General features: G+C 40.1%; 1 protein-coding gene across 4 annotated transcripts in view; it reads right to left on the bottom strand.

The window, feature by feature from the left end:
* The window catches only part of brip1 (BRCA1 interacting helicase 1), a 192726-nt gene that overhangs the window by 130302 nt on the left and 39386 nt on the right, over positions 1-23038 (bottom strand). For all 4 annotated transcript variants that reach the window (XR_010000101.1, XR_010000102.1, XM_062959249.1 and 1 more), the window contains exons 9-14: positions 22736-22935; positions 21233-21365; positions 19912-20066; positions 19643-19808; positions 18056-18196; positions 11239-11400 (exon numbers count right to left, since the gene is read on the bottom strand). Coding sequence is in view for 2 of the 4 variants with exons in the window: in XM_062959249.1 (XP_062815319.1) it covers positions 11239-11400; positions 18056-18196; positions 19643-19808; positions 19912-20066; positions 21233-21365; positions 22736-22935 (957 nt within the window). In the remaining 2 variants the exon portion in view is untranslated. The remainder of the gene's footprint in view (positions 1-11238; positions 11401-18055; positions 18197-19642; positions 19809-19911; positions 20067-21232; positions 21366-22735; positions 22936-23038) is intronic.

Raw genomic sequence — 23038 nt, 5'->3', positions numbered from 1 at the left:
TCTATATATAGATAATTATATATGTATAGGATTTGCAAAGACTTGCAAACGTGTTAGGCGAAAATTCATATATAAAATAATGTATACACATACAGATATACAGGTACATGGAAATCTCTAGCTATCTATATGTATATAGGATTTGCAAAGACTTGCAAACATATGAGGGGGGAATTCATATATAAAATTAATTTATATAGATGGATACAGATATAAAGGTACATAGGGATTGCAAAGTCTTGCAGGGGGAAATGCCAATATATTTGTAGCAGAGATTAACGAATATTTCAGGGGAAAATTGTATTGTATTGTATTACTGTTTTATTCTTTTTATAGTGTGATTTGTATTATGTTGTTTATGTTTTGTTCTATGTTGTTTGGGCCTCTGCCCCATGTAAGCTGCCCCGAGTCCCCATGGGGAGATGGTGGCAGGGTATAAATAAAGTTTTTTTATTATTATTATTATATTAAAATGCTTTTATAAGATTAATGGCCATATATATATTCTTCTTCCTGACTTGCAAGGGCTTCTCTCCCTTTTCAAAACATTCCCTTGGTTAAGAGCAAGGGAGGCTTTGGAAAAGTAAACACTGATAAGGGAGGGTAAGATGAGAGAGAAGCTTGTTTTCGGCTGCCCTGGAGACTTGGACGCAATGGAACAATGGCTTCAAACTTCAGAAAAGGAGATTCCACGAGGAAGAACTTCCTCACTGTGAGAGCTGTTCAGCAGTGGGACTCTCTGCTGCAGAGTGTGTTTCAAAGCCTCCTTCTTTGGAGGCTTTGAAACAGAGGCCATCTGCCAGGGGTGCTTTGAAGGTGATTCTCCTGCTTCTTGGCAGAGAGTTGGACTGGATGGTCCACGAGGTCTCTTCCAACTCAGCGACTCTATGAAAGAATCATCCATTCGAGGTTGAAACATTTTGGAAAGCCTGGATTCCAGAAGGTCCATCCCAACCATTAGCAGCGGCCAACCAAGCAAAGAAACCGAAACCGACAGATTAAGAAATGGATGCGACGCAAGTGAACAAAGACCCAACTCCACTTTGCACAAGGAAGGATCGACTTTAAAAATGTAAGAGCTATTATTTCTCCGGGCTTCGTACTTAATAACATTCCAGCCATCCATTCCGCTGCTGATAAAAGCCACTCTCGGCGGGACAGAAATGGATCTTCCAGCCCGTGGAAACTTTCCACGTCTTCCTGAAACCAAGGCCTTTTCAGCGACCTCACAAGCACTTCGTTGCCGCCTGGATGATGCCGGATGTTGAAGAAAAGCTATTATTCCGTCGAGGAAGTAAAATAATCTAACGTGTAAGCACTACACCTGCAAGAGTTCCTTCTCTCACCTTCATGGTGAAGTGACCTCCCTCATCATGTCATGCGAAGCTTGTTGTTTCTCCAACATCTCTCTCAAAAGTTTTTCTTCTTCTTCTTAGATCCTAGATTTTTCCGTTCCAGGTGGGTTGATGATAGATCAACTTATTGGACAAAAAGTCAACCAACCTGGAAAATCTATCTATCTAGCTACTTCATTACCGTATATACTCGAGTTTTTCAGCCCTTTTTATGAGCTAAAAAAAGCCTCCCCTGGCTTATAAGTGGAGCCCAGAGACCGTTGCTTGCAATATACGATATATTTGTCTCTCATCTTACCGTCCCTTATCAGTGTTTGCTTATATGCAATATATGATATATTTCTCTCTCATCTTACCGTCCCTTATCAGTGTTTGCTTATAGGCAATATATGATATATTTCTCTCTCACCTTACCCTCCCTTATCAGTGTGTTTACTTTTCCAAAGCCTCCCTCGCTCTTAACCAAGGGAATGTTTTGCAAGGGCTTCTTTACCTTTTCAAAACATTCCCTTGGTTAAGAGCGAGAGAGGCTTTGGAAAAGGAAAGCTTTTCAGGAAGAATAGAAGAACGCGAGTTTTTCAGCCCTTTTTCTGAGCTAAAAAAGCCTCCCCGGCTTATAATTGGGTCAAGCCGCAGTGGAGCCCGGAGACCGTTGCTTGCAATATATGATATATTTCTCTCTCATCTTAGCCCCCCTTATCAGTGTTTTCTTTTCCAAAGTCTCCCTCGCTCTTAACCAAGGGAATGTTTTGAAAAGGGAAAGAAGCCCTTGCAAGTCAGGAAGAATAGAAGAACGCGAGTTTTTCAGCCCTTTTTATGAGCTAAAAAAGCCTCCCCGGCTTATAAGTGGAACCCAGAGACCATTGCTTGCAATATATGATATACTTCTCTCTCATCTTACCCTCCCTTATCATTGTGTTTACTTTTCCAAAGCCTCCCTCGCTCTTAACCAAGGGAATGTTTTGAAAAGGGAAAGAAGCCCTTGCAAGTCAGGAAAAAGAATAGAAGAACGCGAGTTTTTCAGCCCTTTTTATGAGCTAAAAAAGCCTCCCCAGCTTATAAGTGGAACCCAGAGACCATTGCTTGCAATATATGATATACTTCTCTCTCATCTTACCCTCCCTTATCATTGTGTTTACTTTTCCAAAGCTTCCCTCGGTCTTAACCAAGGGAATGTTTTGAAAAGGGAAAGAAGCCCTTGCAAGTCAGGAAGAAGAATAGAAGAACACGAGTTTTTCAGCCCTTTTTATGAGCTAAAAAAGCCTCCCCCGGCTTATAAGTGGAGCCCGGAGACAGTTGCTTGCAATATATGATATATTTCTCTCTCACCTTACCCTCCCTTATCAGTGTGTTTGCTTTTCCAAAGCCTCCCTCGCTCTTAACCAAGGGAATGTTTTGAAAAGGGAAAGAAGCCCTTGCAAGTCAGGAAGAAGAATAGAAGAACGCGACTTTTACAGCCCTTTTTATGAGCTAAAAAAAAGTCTCCTTCGCTCTTAACCAAGGGAATGTTTTGAAAAGGGAAAGAAGCCCTTGCAAGTCAGGAGTTGCTCCTGACACGAAATACAGATTATCTGTAATAATACATTGACATATAATCCATTGATAATAATACATTGACATATAATCCAGTTCAAATCAGATAATACTGATTTGAACTGGATTATATGTCAATGTAGACTCAAGGGCCTTCCACACAGCTGTATAGCCCAGAATCCTCAATACTTTATTTCCCATACCACCACACTTTGCCACAGCAAGGCGTTAGTCATCACAAACTTTCATCCACGAGTTTCAAGCTGTGTATTGTAAGCATGGCTCAGTCTCGATGTCTGAATTTAATTTCAAACTTTTCACAGAGTCTTCACCTCTCTCCTCCCTTGCTCCATGGAATCTCTCTCTCTTTCCTATCTGGATATTATCATTTTACTGTCTCCAACTTCTTTAAAAATCAGGAGGAAATCGGTCAGCATCAGGCCTAGCGGGGAAAACTCTGCACTTGCTCAATGTCTGTGGCTTTTACACAGTTCCAGATGTTCCGCGCATTAATAATGCACTCACTCAAACCCTCTTTTTGAAACTCTAGAACGTGCAAATTGCATTAAAACCTCTTTGCCCTCATTAATGGTATTGTTACAATCCCGGCCCTCTGGAAAATGTTTTCCTTTTTTTTGGCATTTGTTTAAAGTTTGCAATGTTGCCGTTGACTCATTTTTAACAGCCTGTGCATTTAAACCGGCCCGACGAAGCAGATTGCCCTCTTTTTTGAAAATTTATGGATGTTAATTCCTAAAACTTCCCCCTACATACACACAGAGAGATACTCCCTCCACTTGCTGACACTTTCCTGACATTAAATAAAATAAAAATACTGGATTGTTTACTCAGGTATTTAGCTTCTGAGAGGGACGGCTTTCTGTTGTAAACTTCTGAACCCAATTTGGTCCCAAAGGGAATTTCAGAAGCGATCTGAGGATATATAAAGCAACTTCAAAAACCGATTGTGCCCAACGATTCACCCGCCTGCACCTGAAGCTTCAATGACTCAGTGGATTTCTGCCATAAACAGATAAGCTAATAAAAGATATTGAGTTAATTTGACAAGATCCAGATAGTCAGGAGGCTGCAACCTTATCCTATATTCCACTTAGCCAAGACGGCTCAACTAGATCTGATTTTTCTATGCAAATTGATTTATTTATTATTGCAGAGTTAGGCCTCATTTAGGCCTCTTCCACACTGCCTATAAGATACAGATTATCTGATTTTAACTGGATTATATGGCAGTGTAGACTCAAGGCCCTTCGACACAGTTATATAACCCATTTATAATCTTATATTATCTGCTTTGAATTGGATTATCTGGACTCCACACTGACATATAATCCACTTCAGTGTGCAGTCGGACACAACTGGACTTAATGTCAGGAGAAAACCTTTACCCTTGACCTTAACTACCACCAATTCCTCAATACTTTATTTCCCATGCCACCAGACTTCGCCACAGCAACACGTGGCCGGGCACAGCTATATATATATATATATAAAAGGGTAATGGAATCACGGCCTAGGACTAAACAACAAAACTGAAGGCCCCAGAACCACAAAACTTGGCAACACAACCCACCATCCTTGCCCCTAGGTTCCGACAACAAAAAGAAAAGAAAAATAAAGTCCTAATGAGAGGGAGAGGAAAAATTAACAAATAGAAATATTGTACATACACAAGCTTTAGGAAATAATATCCCGTGATGGCGCAGCGTGTTAAAGCTCTGAGCTGCTGAACTTGCGGGTTTGAATTGGGGGACCGGAGTGAGCCCTCACTGTTAGCCCCAGCTTGTGCCAACCCAGAAGTTCGAAAACATGCAAATGAGAGTAGATGAATAGGTACTGCTCCGGCAGGAAAGGTAACGGCGCTCCATGGAGGTGTCTACGGACAACGCCGGCTTTTCGGCTTAGAAATGGAGATGAGCACGAACAACCAGAGTCAGACACGACTGGACTTAACGTCAGGGGAAAACCTTAATAATAATAATAATAATAACTTTATTTTTATACCCCGCCCCATCTCCCCGAAGGGGCGGCTTACATGGGGCCTAGCCTGATAAAATAATCAAATATCAATAAAACAATTATACCAATAAAAACATCAATATCAGTAAAAACAATCGTTAAAATCGACATGAAACATACAATATTAAAACAGGAGACTAATTCATAAACCTTGACCCTTGACCTTAACTACCACCAATTCCTCAATACTTTATTTCCCATACTAACTTCACCACTGCAACACGGGGCCGGGCACAGCTAGTTTTTTATCATGCAAATACCAGTGTGATCATTGAAGTGAAGTAGGGTCAGCACTTGGATGGGAGACCACCAAGGAAAACCTGTTGCGTTTGGCGATGGCCAACCTCAGAGAAACCCATGAAATTCATGAAACAGCCATAAGTTGAAGGCATAGACATACAACTTGAAGTATCTGTTATTTGACCAACCTGGCAGACTCTGTTCTGAAATTAAAGTTCCTGTGGTCTTTTAAAGAGGCCATAAATGACAGTGAATTAAAGGGAAAGGCGGAAAGGAGGTGACGGACAAGGCGGTATTTGCTCATGTACTTAACAGCACATGTGCATATATATATATATACACACACACACATATTATACATGTGCAGGAAATGTTTCTGCAGAAACCAATTGGCAAGAGCGTTAACTTTGGCATCCTAACGGAAATATTCATTTTTCTCCTCATGGAAAACTCACTATTCTTTTTCCTAATTAAGGTTTTGCAGGAAAAGGCAGGGCAAATATTATATACTATTACTCCACAAACCCAATGAGCAAAGTTGGCAAAGCACAAGACTCTTCATCTCAGGGTTATTATATACAGTAGAGTCTCGCTAATCCAAGCTAAACGGGCCGGCAGAAGCTTGGATAAGTGAATATCTTGGATAATAAGGAGGGATTAAGGAAAAACCTATTAAACATCAAATTAGGTTATGATTTTACAAATTAAGCACCAAAACATCAGGTTAGACAACAAATTTGACAGAAAAAGTAGTTCAATACGCAGTCATGCTATGTTGTACTTACTGTATTTACGAATTTAGCACCAAAATATCACGATATATTGAAAACATTGACTACAAAAATGGCTGGGATTATCCAGAAGCTTGGATAAGCGAGGCTTGGATAAGTGAGACTCTACTGTACCATATATAGTCAAGTATACGTTGACCCGAATATAAGCCGAGGCACCTAATTTTACCACAAAAAACCTGGGAAAACATTGACTCCAGTATAAGCCGAGGGTGGGAAATTTCAGAAATAAAAATAGATATCAATAAAATTACATTAATTGAGGCATCAGTAGTTTAAATGTTTTTGAATATTTACCTAAAGCTCAAATTTAAGATAAGACTCTCCAACTGACCAAATCCTTATCCTCATCTTCTTCAATGTAAATGTGCTTATGTATCCTTTTAATAATAATAGAGTAAAATAATATATATAATAATAATAATAATAATAATAATAATAATAATAATAATACAGGAAAATAATACAAGTAATAATAAATCTCTATATATAAAAGAGTGATGGCATCACGGCGACCCACAAAACAACAAAACTACAGGCCCCCCAACCTCGAAATTTGACAACACAACCCATCATCCATGCCTCTAGGTTGATACAACAAAAAGAAAAGAAAAATAAAGTCCTAATTAGAGAGAGAGGAATAATTGCTTTTATCCAATTGCTGCCAGTTAGAAGGCTAAGCTCCTCCAACTTGGTCTCCTAGCAACCCAATAAAAAAATAATAAAAAACACTAAAAATAATTAAACAACACTAAAAATTAATACAATAAAATACTATAATAACAGAAAATAGCTAAAAATAATACAAGAAAATAATAAAATATAATAAATAAAAAGATAACTTACAATAAAATTAATTTAAATAACGTCAAATAAAAATTACACAACAATTTTTAACCAATAGCACCACCACTTTGCCACAGCAACGCGTGGCTGGGCACAGCTAATAGAGTAAAATAATAAATGTAGTAATACCAATAATAATAGAGAAAAATAATACATGTCATAATAATTAATAATAATAATAATACAGGAAAATAATACATGTAATAATAAATAGAGTAGAATAATAAATGTAGTAATAATAAGATTAGAGTGAAATAATAAATGTATTAATAACAATAATAAAAATGGAGTAAAATAAATGTAATAGTAGCAACAATAGAGTAGAATAATAAATGTAATAATAATAGAGAAAAATAATAAAGGTAATAATGCCAACAATAATAGAGAAAAATAATAAATATAATAATGCCAACAATAATAGGGAAAAATAATAAATGTAATAATACCAATAATAATAGGGAAAAATAATAAATGTAATAATGCCAATAATAATAGGGAAAAATAATAAATGTAATAATGCCAACAATAATAGGGAAAAATAATAAATGTAATAATGCCAACAATAATAGAGAAAAATAATAAATGTAATAATGCCAACAATAATAGAGAAAAATAATAAATGTAATAATACCAATAATAATAGAGAAAAATAATAAATGTACCATATATTCTCGAGTATAAGCTGACCCAAATAGAAGCCAACCAGAACCCTCACCCGAGTATAAGCCGAGGGGGGCTTTTTCAGTCTTAAAAAAAGGGCTTATACTCGAGTATATACAGTAGGTGCCTCGGCTTATATTCGGGTCGGCTTATACTCAAGTATATACGGTATATATTTTCTTTCTTTGATCAGAAATAATAGCGCTGTTCTTATAAATGGCACTGTTTTTAAACAACACTTCATATCGGAACCTTTCCTGCCTTCGGTCTCAATATGAACTTTAATTTCTCCCGTTTAAAAAAGTGCGAGGAGACACAGATCCTAAAGGTTGACCGCATTACACCACAAAAAAATCCTAATAAAATCAGTAGCTGCCCCGACCAGCGCACCCAATAAAGAGGGAATCTCAGAAAGTGAAAAGATTACGCAGGAGTCTAAGGTGCTTTTAAACAAGATTAAGATAAGGGTCATTAGGATGCTTGTCGCCAACCTGTCTGCCTTTAAATGCATTCTGCCTGGTGCCTGGATCTCGGAATGATTCATTCAATATGTGTCATATCAGAGTCAAAGCAAAATGCAAATGCTTATAAATTGCAAGGATGATCCATCATGCTTGATATCTGAACTTTCCTCAGTGGCGGGAGACAGGCAGGCATAACCTTTGGATGCTCTTTTGTCTCTCTCTCTCCACTCGCTGCTTTATTTTGGATCTTGATTAATATCATTCCTTGACCTGAGCTAAATCCGAAACAGCCCAAAGGCAGTATTTCCTCATGTAAATGGGTGTGTGTGAAAGAGAGTGCTGGCTATTTGAGTATTAAGTAGATGGGAAGCAACACTCTGAGGGCAGAGGAGCCCCAGGGACGGCGAATGACTCTGAACAAAGGATGCCCTCCAGGCAAGAGACAAACTTTTTCCAATGCTAATTAAGGTGATTAACTGCAACATTCACACTGGCCTCCAACTCACCCTGGACTCTCCACAGATATATATTAACCTTCCTTGCCTAGTTTATCCATGCCTCATACCTCTGAGGACGCCTGCCATAGAGGTGGGCGAAACGTCAGGAGAGAATGCTTCTGGGACATGGCCATACAGCCCGGAATACATACAACAACCCTCTAATTGAAGTGATTAACTACAACATTCACACTGATTTCCAACTGACAAAGGACTCTTGTCACACCCTGGACTCTCCACAGATATATATGAACCTTCCTTGCTGAGTTTCTCCATGCCTCACAACCTCTGAGGATGCCTGCCATAGAGGTGGGCGAAACGTCAGGAGAGAATGCTTCTGGAACATGGCCAGACAGCCCGGAAAACATACAAACCTATATGATAGACCTCACCACCTCTAAGGATGCCTGCCATAGATGTGGGCGAAACATCAGGAGAGAATGCTTCTGGAACATGGCCAGACAGCCTGGAAAACAGACAACAACCCTATATGATATACCTCACCACCTCTAAGGATGCCTGGCATAGATGTGGGCGAAACATCAGGAGAGAATGCTTCCGGAACATGGCCACACAGCCCGAAAGACATACAACAACCTTATATGATAGACCTCACAACCTCTGAGGATGCCTGGCATAGATGTGGGCGAAACGTCAGGAGAGAATGCTTCCGGAACATGGCCACACAGCCCGAAAGACATACAACAACCCTATATGATAGACCTCACCACCTCTAAGGATGCCTGCCATAGAGGTGGGTGAAACGTCAGGAGAGAATGCTTCCGGAACATGGCCACACAGCCCGAAAGACATACAACAACCCTATATGATAGACCTCACAACCTCTGAGGATGCCTGGCATAGATGTGGGCGAAACGTCAGGAGAGAATGCTTCCGGAACATGGCCAGACAGCCTGGAAAACAGACAACAACCCTATATGATAGACCTCACCACCTCTAAGGATGCCTGCCATAGAGGTGGGTGAAACGTCAGGAGAGAATGCTTCCGGAACATGGCCACACAGCCCGAAAGACATACAACAACCCTATATGATAGACCTCACAACCTCTGAGGATGCCTGGCATAGATGTGGGCGAAACGTCAGGAGAGAATGCTTCCGGAACATGGCCAGACAGCCTGGAAAACAGACAACAACCCTATATGATAGACCTCACCACCTCTGAGGATGCCTGCCATAGATGTGGGCGAAACGTCAGAAGAGAATGCTTCCGGAACATGGCCAGACAGCCTGGAAAACAGACAACAACCCTATATGATAGACCTCACCACCTCTGAGGATGCCTGCCATAGATGTGGGCGAAACGTCAGGAGAGAATGCTTCCGGAACATGGCCACACAGCCCGGAAAACACACAACAACCCTATATGATAGACCTCACCACCTCTGAGGATGCCTGGCATAGATGTGGGCGAAATGTCAGGAGAGAATGCTTCTAGAACATGGCCAGACAGCCCGGAAAACACACAACAACACTATATGATAAACTTCACAACCTCTGAGGATGCCTGCCATAGAGGTGGGCGAAACATCAGAAGAGAATGCTCCTGGAACATGGCCAGACAGCCCGGAAAACATACAACAACCCTATATGATATACCTCACCACCTCTGAGGATGCCTGCCATAGAGGTGGGCGAAACATCAGAAGAGAATGCTCCTGGAACATGGCCAGACAGCCCGGAAAACGCACAACAACCCTATATGATAGACCTCACAACCTCTGAGGATGCCTGCCATAGATGTGGGCGAAACGTCAGGAGAGAATGCTTCCGGAACATGGCCAGACAGCCCGGAAAACACACAACAACCCTATATGATAGACCTCACCACCTCTGAGGATGCCTGGCATAGATGTGGGCGATACGTCAGGAGAGAATGCTTCCGGAACATGGCCAGACAGCCCGGAAAACACACAACAACCCTATATGATAGACCTCCCAACCTCTGAGGATGCCTGCCATAGATGTGGGCGATACGTCAGGAGAGAATGCTTCCGGAACATGGCCAGACAGCCCGAAAGACATACAACAACCCTATATGATAGACCTCACAACCTCTGAGGATGCCTGCCATAGATGTGGGCGATACGTCAGGAGAGAATGCTTCCGGAACATGGCCACACAGCCCGGAAAACACACAACAACCCTATATGATAGACCTCCCAACCTCTGAGGATGCCTGCCATAGATGTGGGCGAAATGTCAGGAGAGAATGCTTCTGGAACATGGCCACACAGCCCGGAAAACACACAACAACCCTATATGATAGACCTCCCAACCTCTGAGGATGCCTGCCATAGATGTGGGCGAAATGTCAGGAGAGAATGCTTCTAGAACATGGCCAGACAGCCCGGAAAACACACAACAACACTATATGATAAACTTCACAACCTCTGAGGATGCCTGCCATAGATGTGGGCGAAATGTCAGGAGAGAATGCTTCTAGAACATGGCCAGACAGCCCGGAAAACATACAACAACCCTATATGATATACCTCACCACCTCTGAGGATGCCTGCCATAGAGGTGGGCGAAACATCAGAAGAGAATGCTCCTGGAACATGGCCAGACAGCCCGGAAAACGCACAACAACCCTATATGATATACCTCACAACCTCTGAGGATGCCTGCCATAGATGTGGGCGAAACGTCAGGAGAGAATGCTTCTGGAACACAGCCATACAGCCCGGAAAACATACAACAACCCTGTGATCCCGGCCATGAAAGCCTTTAACAACACAATAATCAAACAGGTCTTTTTTGGGGGGGACTGGACTAAACAGATGAGTTTTTACCTTATATGATGACAAGAAGCATAAAACCCCGCGGCTGATGGTCTGGCAGACCGAAAGCAGGAGCTCTCCCACTTCGTCCTGGAATTCAAAGGTTTCTGTGTGCTGGAAAGTGGCACGTAAAGTCCTGCCTTTGGGACCGGCTCCGATGGTACCGACCCATACCTGTTGGGGGAAAAGATTTATTACTTATCCAAGCCTCGCTTATCCAAGTTTCTGGAATATCCAAGCCATTTTTGTAGTCAATGTTTCCAATATGTCGTGATATTTTGGTGCTAAATTCGTAAATACAGTGATTGCAACATAACATTACTGCATATTGAACTGCTTTTTCTGTCCAATTTGTTGTAAAACGTGATGTTTTGGTGCTTAATTTGTAAAATAACCTAATTTGATGTTTAATAGGCTTTTAGCTTAATCCCTCCTAATTATTCAAGATAGTTGCTTATCCAAGCTTCTGCCGGCCTGTTTAGCTTGGATAAATGAGACTCTACTGTATTATAATATTAGTATAGTATAATATTATTATATATTACTATATCATTAAATTGATACAGGAGACATGGTTCTTTTTTAATATTATATTATTTGAGAACACAGAAATGCTCGACCACTCCAACAACTTTCATGTCAGAATACACAAAGAAGCCACGTGAAATCCACAAGCATGTGGACAACTTTAACAGAAAGGAGGAAACCATGAAAATGAACAAAATCTGGCTGCCAGTATTTAAAAAACTCAAAAATCAGAACAGTAAATAAGAAGCAGCACTCTGAAAACAGAAGAATTCCAGACAGGAATCAATCAGGGGCAGCTAACGACTCTGAACAAAGGATCCCCCCAGGCCAGGATGCGAGGCCGGGAAGGCCATTGAATGCTAACGAAGGTGATTAATTACAACATTCACACTGGCTTCCAACAGACAAGAGAAATTCTTCCCTCCACTCAAGAACTTCCATAGATAGATATATAAACCTTCCTTGCTGAGTTTCTCCATATACCTCACCACCTCTGAGGATGCCTGCCATAGATGTGGGCGAAACGTCAGGAGAGAATGCTGCTTCTGGAACATGGCCAGACAGCCTGGAAAACATACAACAACCTTATATGACATACCTCACCGCCTCTGAGGATGCCTGCCATAGATGTGGGCGAAACGTCAGGAGAGAATGCTGCTTCTGGAACATGGCCAGACAGCCCGGAAAACATACAACAACCTTATATGACATACCTCACCGCCTCTGAGGATGCCTGCCATAGATGTGGGCGAAACGTCAGGAGAGAATGCTGCTTCTGGAACATGGCCAGACAGCCCAGAAAACATACAACAACCTTATATGACATACCTCACCGCCTCTGAGGATGCCTGCCATAGATGTGGGCGAAACGTCAGGAGAGAATGCTGCTTCTGGAACATGGCCAGACAGCCTGGAAAACATACAACAACCTTATATGACATACCTCACCGCCTCTGAGGATGCCTGCCATAGATGTGGGCGAAACGTCAGGAGAGAATGCTGCTTCTGGAACATGGCCAGACAGCCCGGAAAACATACAACAACCTTATATGACATACCTCACCGCCTCTGAGGATGCCTGCCATAGATGTGGGCGAAACGTCAGGAGAGAATGCTGCTTCTGGAACATGGCCAGACAGCCCGGAAAACATACAACAACCTTATATGACATACCTCACCGCCTCTGAGGATGCCTGCCATAGATGTGGGCGAAACGTCAGGAGAGAATGCTGCTTCTGGAACATGGCCAGACAGCCCGGAAAACATACAACAACCTTATATGACATACCTCACCGCCTCTGAGGATGCCTGCCATAGATGTGGGCGAAACGTCAGGAGAGAATGCTGCTTCTGGAACATGGCCAGACAGCCCAGAAAACATACAACAACCTTATATGACATACCTCACCGCCTCTGAGGATGCCTGCCATAGAGGTGGGCAAAACGTCAGGAGAGAATGCTGCTTCTGGAACATGGCCAGACAGCCCGGAAAACATACAACAACCTTATATGACATACCTCACCGCCTCTGAGGATGCCTGCCATAGATGTGGGCGAAACGTCAGGAGAGAATGCTGCTTCTGGAACATGGCCAGACAGCCCGGAAAACATACAACAACCTTATATGACATACCTCACCGCCTCTGAGGATGCCTGCCATAGATGTGGGCGAAACGTCAGGAGAGAATGCTGCTTCTGGAACATGGCCAGACAGCCCGGAAAACATACAACAACCTTATATGACATACCTCACCGCCTCTGAGGATGCCTGCCATAGATGTGGGCGAAACGTCAGGAGAGAATGCTGCTTCTGGAACATGGCCAGACAGCCCGGAAAACATACAACAACCTTATATGACATACCTCACCGCCTCTGAGGATGCCTGCCATAGATGTGGGCGAAACGTCAGGAGAGAATGCTGCTTCTGGAACATGGCCAGACAGCCCGGAAAACATACAACAACCTTATATGATATACCCCACCGCCTCTGAGGATGCCTGCCATAGATGTGGGCAAAACGTCAGGAGAGAATGCTGCTTCTGGAACATGGCCAGACAGCCCGGAAAACATACAACAACCTTATATGACATACCTCACCGCCTCTGAGGATGCCTGCCATAGATGTGGGCGAAACGTCAGGAGAGAATGCTGCTTCTGGAACATGGCCAGACAGCCCAGAAAACATACAACAACCTTATATGACATACCTCACCGCCTCTGAGGATGCCTGCCATAGAGGTGGGCAAAACGTCAGGAGAGAATGCTGCTTCTGGAACATGGCCAGACAGCCCGGAAAACATACAACAACCTTATATGACATACCTCACCGCCTCTGAGGATGCCTGCCATAGATGTGGGCGAAACGTCAGGAGAGAATGCTGCTTCTGGAACATGGCCAGACAGCCCGGAAAACATACAACAACCTTATATGACATACCTCACCGCCTCTGAGGATGCCTGCCATAGATGTGGGCGAAACGTCAGGAGAGAATGCTGCTTCTGGAACATGGCCAGACAGCCCGGAAAACATACAACAACCTTATATGACATACCTCACCGCCTCTGAGGATGCCTGCCATAGATGTGGGCGAAACGTCAGGAGAGAATGCTGCTTCTGGAACATGGCCAGACAGCCCGGAAAACATACAACAACCTTATATGATATACCCCACCGCCTCTGAGGATGCCTGCCATAGATGTGGGCAAAACGTCAGGAGAGAATGCTGCTTCTGGAACATGGCCAGACAGCCCGGAAAACATACAACAACCTTATATGACATACCTCACCGCCTCTGAGGATGCCTGCCATAGATGTGGGCGAAACGTCAGGAGAGAATGCTGCTTCTGGAACATGGCCAGACAGCCCAGAAAACATACAACAACCTTATATGACATACCTCACCGCCTCTGAGGATGCCTGCCATAGAGGTGGGCAAAACGTCAGGAGAGAATGCTGCTTCTGGAACATGGCCAGACAGCCCGGAAAACATACAACAACCTTATATGACATACCTCACCGCCTCTGAGGATGCCTGCCATAGATGTGGGCGAAACGTCAGGAGAGAATGCTGCTTCTGGAACATGGCCAGACAGCCCGGAAAACATACAACAACCTTATATGACATACCTCACCGCCTCTGAGGATGCCTGCCATAGATGTGGGCGAAACGTCAGGAGAGAATGCTGCTTCTGGAACATGGCCAGACAGCCCGGAAAACATACAACAACCTTATATGACATACCTCACCGCCTCTGAGGATGCCTGCCATAGATGTGGGCGAAACGTCAGGAGAGAATGCTGCTTCTGGAACATGGCCAGACAGCCCGGAAAACATACAACAACCTTATATGACATACCTCACCGCCTCTGAGGATGCCTGCCATAGATGTGGGCGAAACGTCAGGAGAGAATGCTGCTTCTGGAACATGGCCAGACAGCCCGGAAAACATACAACAACCTTATATGATATACCCCACCGCCTCTGAGGATGCCTGCCATAGATGTGGGCAAAACGTCAGGAGAGAATGCTGCTTCTGGAACATGGCCAGACAGCCCGGAAAACATACAACAACCTTATATGACATACCTCACCGCCTCTGAGGATGCCTGCCATAGATGTGGGCGAAACGTCAGGAGAGAATGCTGCTTCTGGAACATGGCCAGACAGCCCGGAAAACATACAACAACCTTATATGACATACCTCACCGCCTCTGAGGATGCCTGCCATAGATGTGGGCGAAACGTCAGGAGAGAATGCTGCTTCTGGAACATGGCCAGACAGCCCGGAAAACATACAACAACCTTATATGACATACCTCACCGCCTCTGAGGATGCCTGCCATAGATGTGGGCGAAACGTCAGGAGAGAATGCTGCTTCTGGAACATGGCCAGACAGCCCGGAAAACATACAACAACCTTATATGACATACCTCACCACCTCTGAGGATGCCTGCCATAGAGGTGGGCGAAACGTCAGGAGAGAATGCTGCTTCTGGAACATGGCCAGACAGCCCGGAAAACATACAACAACCTTATATGATATACCTCACCGCCTCTGAGGATGCCTGCCATAGATGTGGGCGAAACGTCAGGAGAGAATGCTTCTAGAACATGGCCAGAGCTGGAGAGTGGACAGCCTGATTTTTCATCCCGTATTTCCCAGCGCTAGTATAACACGATTACATGGAAACGGCAGGCTCTTATTTTACTTATTGGACGTGTTGTTCATCACTTGACCGCCCAATGACATTTCTTCAAAGCTTGTTCGGAAACCCAATTTTAAATTTAAATTTGCAAGAGATTTACAAGATTCAAAACTAGCTTTGAAGACCATCATATAATTTCTCTGGGTGTCATCACGGGTAGCAAACACATTAAGATCTATAGTTCTATAGGTCTATAGGAGAAAGAAAGGTGCATGAAAAAAAGCAAATAGTAGCCTGACGTGAAAGACTGCCCTGGCTTTGAGATTGTAAAAATAGTTACCAAACTTAGGGAGCCATCACTGATCTGCTTAATGATTTTATAGCAAGGGACAGAATTATGTCGCAGAAACATGTGAAGCCAAATAAGCTGACAGATTGGACTGTGCCCATAGAACCATATTTAACAATCATTTACTTGTAAGAGTGAGTGAGTATTTGCTTTCCGGACGGGAGCATCCAAAAAACGACAGTCTGAAGCAGAACAGCCCATCGGCCACAAAAAAAGTCTATTTAGCTATGAATCTAAAAATATCCTTCTGCAAACACTGATATTGGCTCTGGTCCAGCTGTTTATTTATTTTGAATACCAGAGTTTTTCTCTGAGAATCTGCAATAGACTTCCACCAATTTTCACGGGTTTCCTAACATGGAATTCTATGCTAGGTATGAGTATTTTTGACGCTTGTTATCATTTACTGTATATACTCAAGTATAAGCCTAGTTTTTCAGCCCTTTTTTAAGACTGAAAAAAAAAAAACCTCCTCGGCTTATACTCGGACAAAGTTCCTGGTGGGCTTATATTCAGGTCGGCTTATACTCAAGTATATATGGTATATTTATTATTTTTATTATTATATTGTTACATTTATTATTTTACTCTATTAATTATTATTACATTTATTATTTTACTCTATTATTGTTACTTTTACATTTATTTTACTCTATTTTTATTATTATTAATACATTTATTATTACATTTATTATTTTACTCTATTGTTGTTACTTTTACATTTATTTTACTCTATTTTTATTATTATTAATACATTTATTATTACATTTATTATTTTACTCTATTAATTATTATTACATTTATTATTTTACTCTATTGTTGTTACTTTTACATTTATTTTACTCTATTTTTATTATTATTAATACATTTATTATTACATTTATTATTTTACTCTATTAATTATTATTACATTTATTATTTTACTCTATTATTGTTGCTTTTACATTTATTTTACTCTATTTTTATTATTAATACATTTATTATTACATTTATTATTTTACTCTATTAATTATTGTTACATTTATTATTTTACTCTATTAATTATTATTACATTTATTATTTTACTCTATTATTGCTGTTATTTTACATTTACTTTACTCTATTTTTATTATTAATAATACATTTATTACATTATTTTACTGCATTTATTATTATCATCATTACATGTATTATTTCACTCTATTATTATTATTATTATTATTATTATTATTATTATTATTATTAAAAGGATATATAAGCACATTTACATTGAAGAAGATGATAATAATGATTCAATCAGAGTTGGATACTCATATCTTAAATTACAGCTTAATGTAAAGATTCAAAAACATTTAAACTACTGATGCCTCAATTAATGTCATTTTATTGGTATCTCGGCTTATACTGGAGTCAATGTTTTCCCATTTTTTTGTGATAAAATTAGGTGCTTCGGCGTATATTCGGGTCGGCTTATACTCAAGTACAGTAGAGTCTCACTTATCCAAGACTCGCTTATCCAACTGTATATATAAAGAACAATAGCTAGCTATTCTGGGAATCTAAGCTGAGCCTGGGAGAGGAATGCCTCTATGGAAATGGGTAACAACAACAACAACAACAACAACAACACTCTGGGGAAGATCCAAACAGAATACAGGAATACAAAAATGAGATGACACGAATAAAAGTACACAAAAGGAACAGCAATGCCATACAAAAGCACAACACTAGTATACACTACATTGAAACATTGTCATAAAACTATATAATAGTAGAATCTTGGCTGACTATCTATCACTCATGATCAAAAGGAAACAGCCATACCTGTGAGTTGTGAATGACATGGTTTGCTTCAAGCTGAATGGAAAACTTCACACCAAGCTCAGAAGAGAAGGAATCCATTGGAGAAAGCGTCCCGGAGGTTAACACAATGGATCTCACATTTCCGCTCAAGTCAGAGAAGGCCTGCGGAGAATATAGACAGTAATTTAATGCTTATATTGTTCTATGCTAATAATATATTTTATTTACATTTGATTTGTAAGCCACTCTGAGTCCCCTTCGGGGTGAGAAGAGCGGGATATAAATGTAATAAATAATAATAATAATAATAATAATAATAATAATAATAATAATAATAAGGCCTTTGACTCACACCCACACAGCTGGATCATCAAGTGCCTGGATGCCATCGGGATTTGTAAAAACGTTGGCACCTTTATTGAAAACATGATGGAGCACTGGAAAACTGAACTGTTTGTTGGAAATGAAAGCTATGGACTTGTCAACATCAGGAGAGGAATTTTCCAGGGAGACTCATTGTCCCCTCTGCTTTTCATTATTGCCATGATCCCTGTCAACAATCTTACAAAAAACAAATCTTGGCTATTAAAGAAATCTCACAAAATTTCACATCTGATGTACATGGATGACCTGAAGCTGTATGGGAAAACGGAAACTGAAATCCAGTCTCTGACTAACACTATCCAAATTTTTAGTACTGACATCAGCATGGAGTTTGGTTTGGACAAATGTTCGACAGTGGCATTGAAGAAGGGAAAAATCATTGAAAGTGAGGGCATAAATATGCCTAATGGCCAAACAATAAAGTGCCAGAACATGCCCTGGCAGAATATGTAAAGCAAAGTGAAGAACCTGCTTTGATTGAAGTCAAAAATCAGAAACTCCTCAAAGCACAGCAGACAAAAAACCAGTACAAGAAAACCGCACTACAAACTAGAGCTGACAGCCGAAAATACATCACACTGTCCTAGACACATGGGAAGTGTTCGACTTGTGATTTTGTGATATGAAATCCAGCTTATCCATCTTGTTTGATGTGTCATAATAAAATAATAACAATAATAATCTATATATATAAAAGAGTGATGGCATCATGGCGACCCACAAAACAACAAAACTACAGGCCCCCCAACCTCAAAATTTGACAACACAACCCATCATCCATGCCTCAGGGTTGATACAACAAAAAGAAAAGAAAAATAAAGTCCTAATTAGAGGGAGATAAATAATTGTTTTTATCCAATTGCTGCCAGTTAGAAGGCTAAGCTCCTCCAACTTGGTCTCCTAGCAACCCAATAAAAAATAATAAAAAAACACTAAAAATAATTAAAAACACTAAAAAATTAATACAATAAAATACCATAATAACAAAAAATAACTAAAAATTGTACAAGAAAATAATAAAATATAATAAATAAAAAGATAACTTACAATAAAATTAATTTAAAAATACAAATAACGTCAAATGAAAATTACACAACAATTTTTAACCAATACCACCACCACTTTGCCACAGCAACGCGTGGCCGGGCACAGCTAGTAATGAATATATTTCTGTACGGCTATTGGCCCCAACAGCAGCCCTATTTGTCCCACAAGGCATCTTACCACAGCTGGATTCAAGCACCAGAAATTGAGATTATGCACGGCCACTTTGTGCCGCGACCTCCTTTTCGGTCGTGCAAAAAACCCTTTCGCATCCGGAGCGTCCGCCGGAGTCTCGTTTGTCCAGGCGTAGGTTTGCTGCAAAGCAACTCTGTAGTCATCGGCAAACCTAAAACGAACAACACAACTCCGTGATCAAAGGCCTGAAATATACTTGCAACATGAACGTGTGCATATAATCCTAGAGGAAAGAGGGAGATGGCTGCACTGACCGGTGGTTCTCTCGGAAAAGAAACTGCAACACCATGAAGAGGCCTTTGAGCACAATCTGAGTCGGAGGGCTGATCACCGGAACAGAAACGACTTCTTCTCCGCCGTGGAAAAGAGGGACTTTTTCTTCTTTTTCAAGAACAGCAGCTAAATGTCGCTAGAGGACAACAAAGGAATAGATCAGGGGTCCCCAAACTAAGGCCCGGGGGCCGGATGCAGCCCTCCGAGGTCATTGACCTGGCCCCCGCCCTCAGTTTTATAATATAATACATTGTATATACATATAATATTGATAATAATATTATAATGTAATGCAATATAACCTAATAATAATACCATATAATAATATTAATTATATATTCTATATTACATATATTACTACTAATAATATTACAGTATAGTGGTATAGTTCAATATAGTAATATATAATGTTAATATTGTGCTATGCTAATAATATAATATATTGTATGTACATATAATTTGTAAGCCACTCTGAGTCCCCTTTGGGGTGAGAAGGGTGGGATACAAATGCAGTAAATAAATGCAGTAAATAAATAAATAAATTTTAGACTTCAGTTTTATAATATAATATATTGTATATACATATAATATTGATAATAATATTATAATGTAAAGCAATATAACACTCATAATAATACCATATAATAATATTAATTATATATTCTATATTACATATAATATTACTAATAATATTACCGTATAGTGGTATAGTTCAATATAGTAATATATAATGCTAATATTGTGCTATGCTAATAATATAATATATTGTATGTACATATAATTTGTAAGCCACTCTGAGTCCCCTTTGGGGTGAGACGGGTGTGATACAAATGTAGTAAATAAATGCAGTAAATAAATAATAAATAAATTTTAGACTTAGGCTCACCCAAAGTCTGAAATGACTTGAAAGCACACAACAACAACAACAACAACAACAACCCTAATTAACTTGACTATCTCATTGGCCAGAAGCAGGACCACACTTCCCATTGAAATCCTGATAAATGTATGTTGGTTAAAATTGTTTTTATTTTTAAATATTGTATTGTTCTTTCATTGTTCTTGTTGTTTTTGCACTACAAATAAGACATATGCAGTGTGCATTGGAATTTGTTTGTATTTTTTTTCCAAATGATAATCCGGCCCCTCAACAGTCTGAAGGATTGTGGACCGGCCCTCGGCTTAAAAAGTTTGGGGACCCCTGGAATAGATAGTACAGTAAAGATAAACGGGCCGGCAGAACCTTGGATAAGTGAAAATAAGAAAAATGCCTATTAAACATAAAATTTCCTGGATTCTTACCTGCAAGAAGGGAAGGGAAGCATTTGTTATTCCCATTGTGTGGAAGAATGTCACCATTTGACGCCCACTCCAGACTTTACTGGATGTCTCATAATCTCGCTCTACCAGCTCAGCACATGCTTTCCTTAACCAGCTGGAAATAAAGAAATACAACAGATAAACAAGGCCATAGATAACAGGTTTGTAGTCGATCTTCAGATTTCAATAATACAGGCCCGATGTGACCAGATTATAATAATAATAATAATAATAATAATAATAATAATAATAATAATAATAATAATAATAATAAAAGGGTTGTTGTATGTCTTTCGGGCTGTGTGGCCATGTTCCAGAAGCATTCTCTCCTGACATTTCGCCCACATCTATGGCAGGCATCCTCAGAGGTTGTGAGGTATGGAGAAAACTAAGCAAAGAGGTTAATATATATCTTTAATTAGCATTGAAAAGCTTATCTAATTTAATTATGCTAATTAAAGTGATTAACTACACAACATTCACACTGACCTCTCTCACCCTAGACTTTCCACAGATATATATTAACCTCTTTGCTTAGTTTTCTCCAACAGTAGCAACAATAATAGAGAAAAATAATAAATGTAATAATACCAATAATAATAATAATAATAATAATAATAATAATAATAATAACTACAGGAAAATAATACATGTAATAATAAATAGAGTAAAACAATAAATGTAATAATGTTATCAGAGTGAAATAATAAATGTAATAATAAGAATAATAATAATAGAGTAAAATAAATATAACAGTAGCAACAATAATAGAGAAAAATAATAAATGTAATAATACCAATAATAATAGAGAAAAATAATAAATGTACCATATATTCTTGAGTATAAGCTGACCCAAATATAAGCCAACCAGGACCCTCACCCGAGTATAACCTGAGGGGGGCTTTTTGCTGAAAAACTAGGCTTATACTCAAGTACAGTAGAGTCTCACTTATCCAACATAAACGGGCCGGCAGAACGTTGGATAAGCGAATATGTTGGATAATAAGGAGGGATTAAGAAAAAGCCTATTAAACATCAAAATAGGTTATGATTTTACAAATTAACCACCAAAACATCATGTTATACAACAAATTTGACAGAAAAAGTAGTTCAATACGCAGTAATGTTATGTTGTAATTACTGTATTTACGAATTTAGCACCAAAATATCACGATATATTGAAAACATTGACTACAAAAATGCGTTGGATAATCCAGAACGTTGGATAAGCGAGTGTTGGATAAGTGAGACTCTACTGTATATACAGTAATTCAATTAAAACAACCCTGCCCATGAGTTTGCAAGACTTGATTGGATGACCGAGGCCCTGGAAGGTTTCTCATCCATAGGGTTGCTAAAGTCAAAGCCAATTTGATTGATTGATTGATTGATTGACAGCAAACCACATGATCCTAGATCTGACCCCTCTTGTATTTATTAAACAGTCAGTTATTAATATCATCTGCTGGATTTTCTGTCTCTTACTTTGTGAGGCTGTAGCACACCGCCCGCAAAGGCTCGTGGTCCTGTTTCCGGATGTTGTTGTTGACCATGGCGTCCAGCTCTTCTCTGGCCATTTGGAGCTGAGCTTCGGTCACGCTGTAGCTGGCGGACTCGCGGGCACTCTCCTCAATGTTGTGAGCTTCATCCAAAATGACCACCTGGTCCTTCAAATTAATTTCCATCTGCCATAATAAAAAGCCATCTTCAACGTCATAAAATATTTGCAATCAAATACATGGAGAATTGTCTATCTTTTTATGGTTGGCATGAGTGAGCATTATTGGA

This window comes from Anolis carolinensis, unplaced genomic scaffold (genome assembly GCF_035594765.1).
Source record: "Anolis carolinensis isolate JA03-04 unplaced genomic scaffold, rAnoCar3.1.pri scaffold_7, whole genome shotgun sequence".
In the NCBI taxonomy this organism is placed as follows: Eukaryota; Metazoa; Chordata; class Lepidosauria; order Squamata; family Dactyloidae; genus Anolis; species Anolis carolinensis.
The sequence above is the reverse complement of the archived record's forward strand: the minus strand, read 5'-3'. Positions and strand labels throughout refer to the sequence as shown.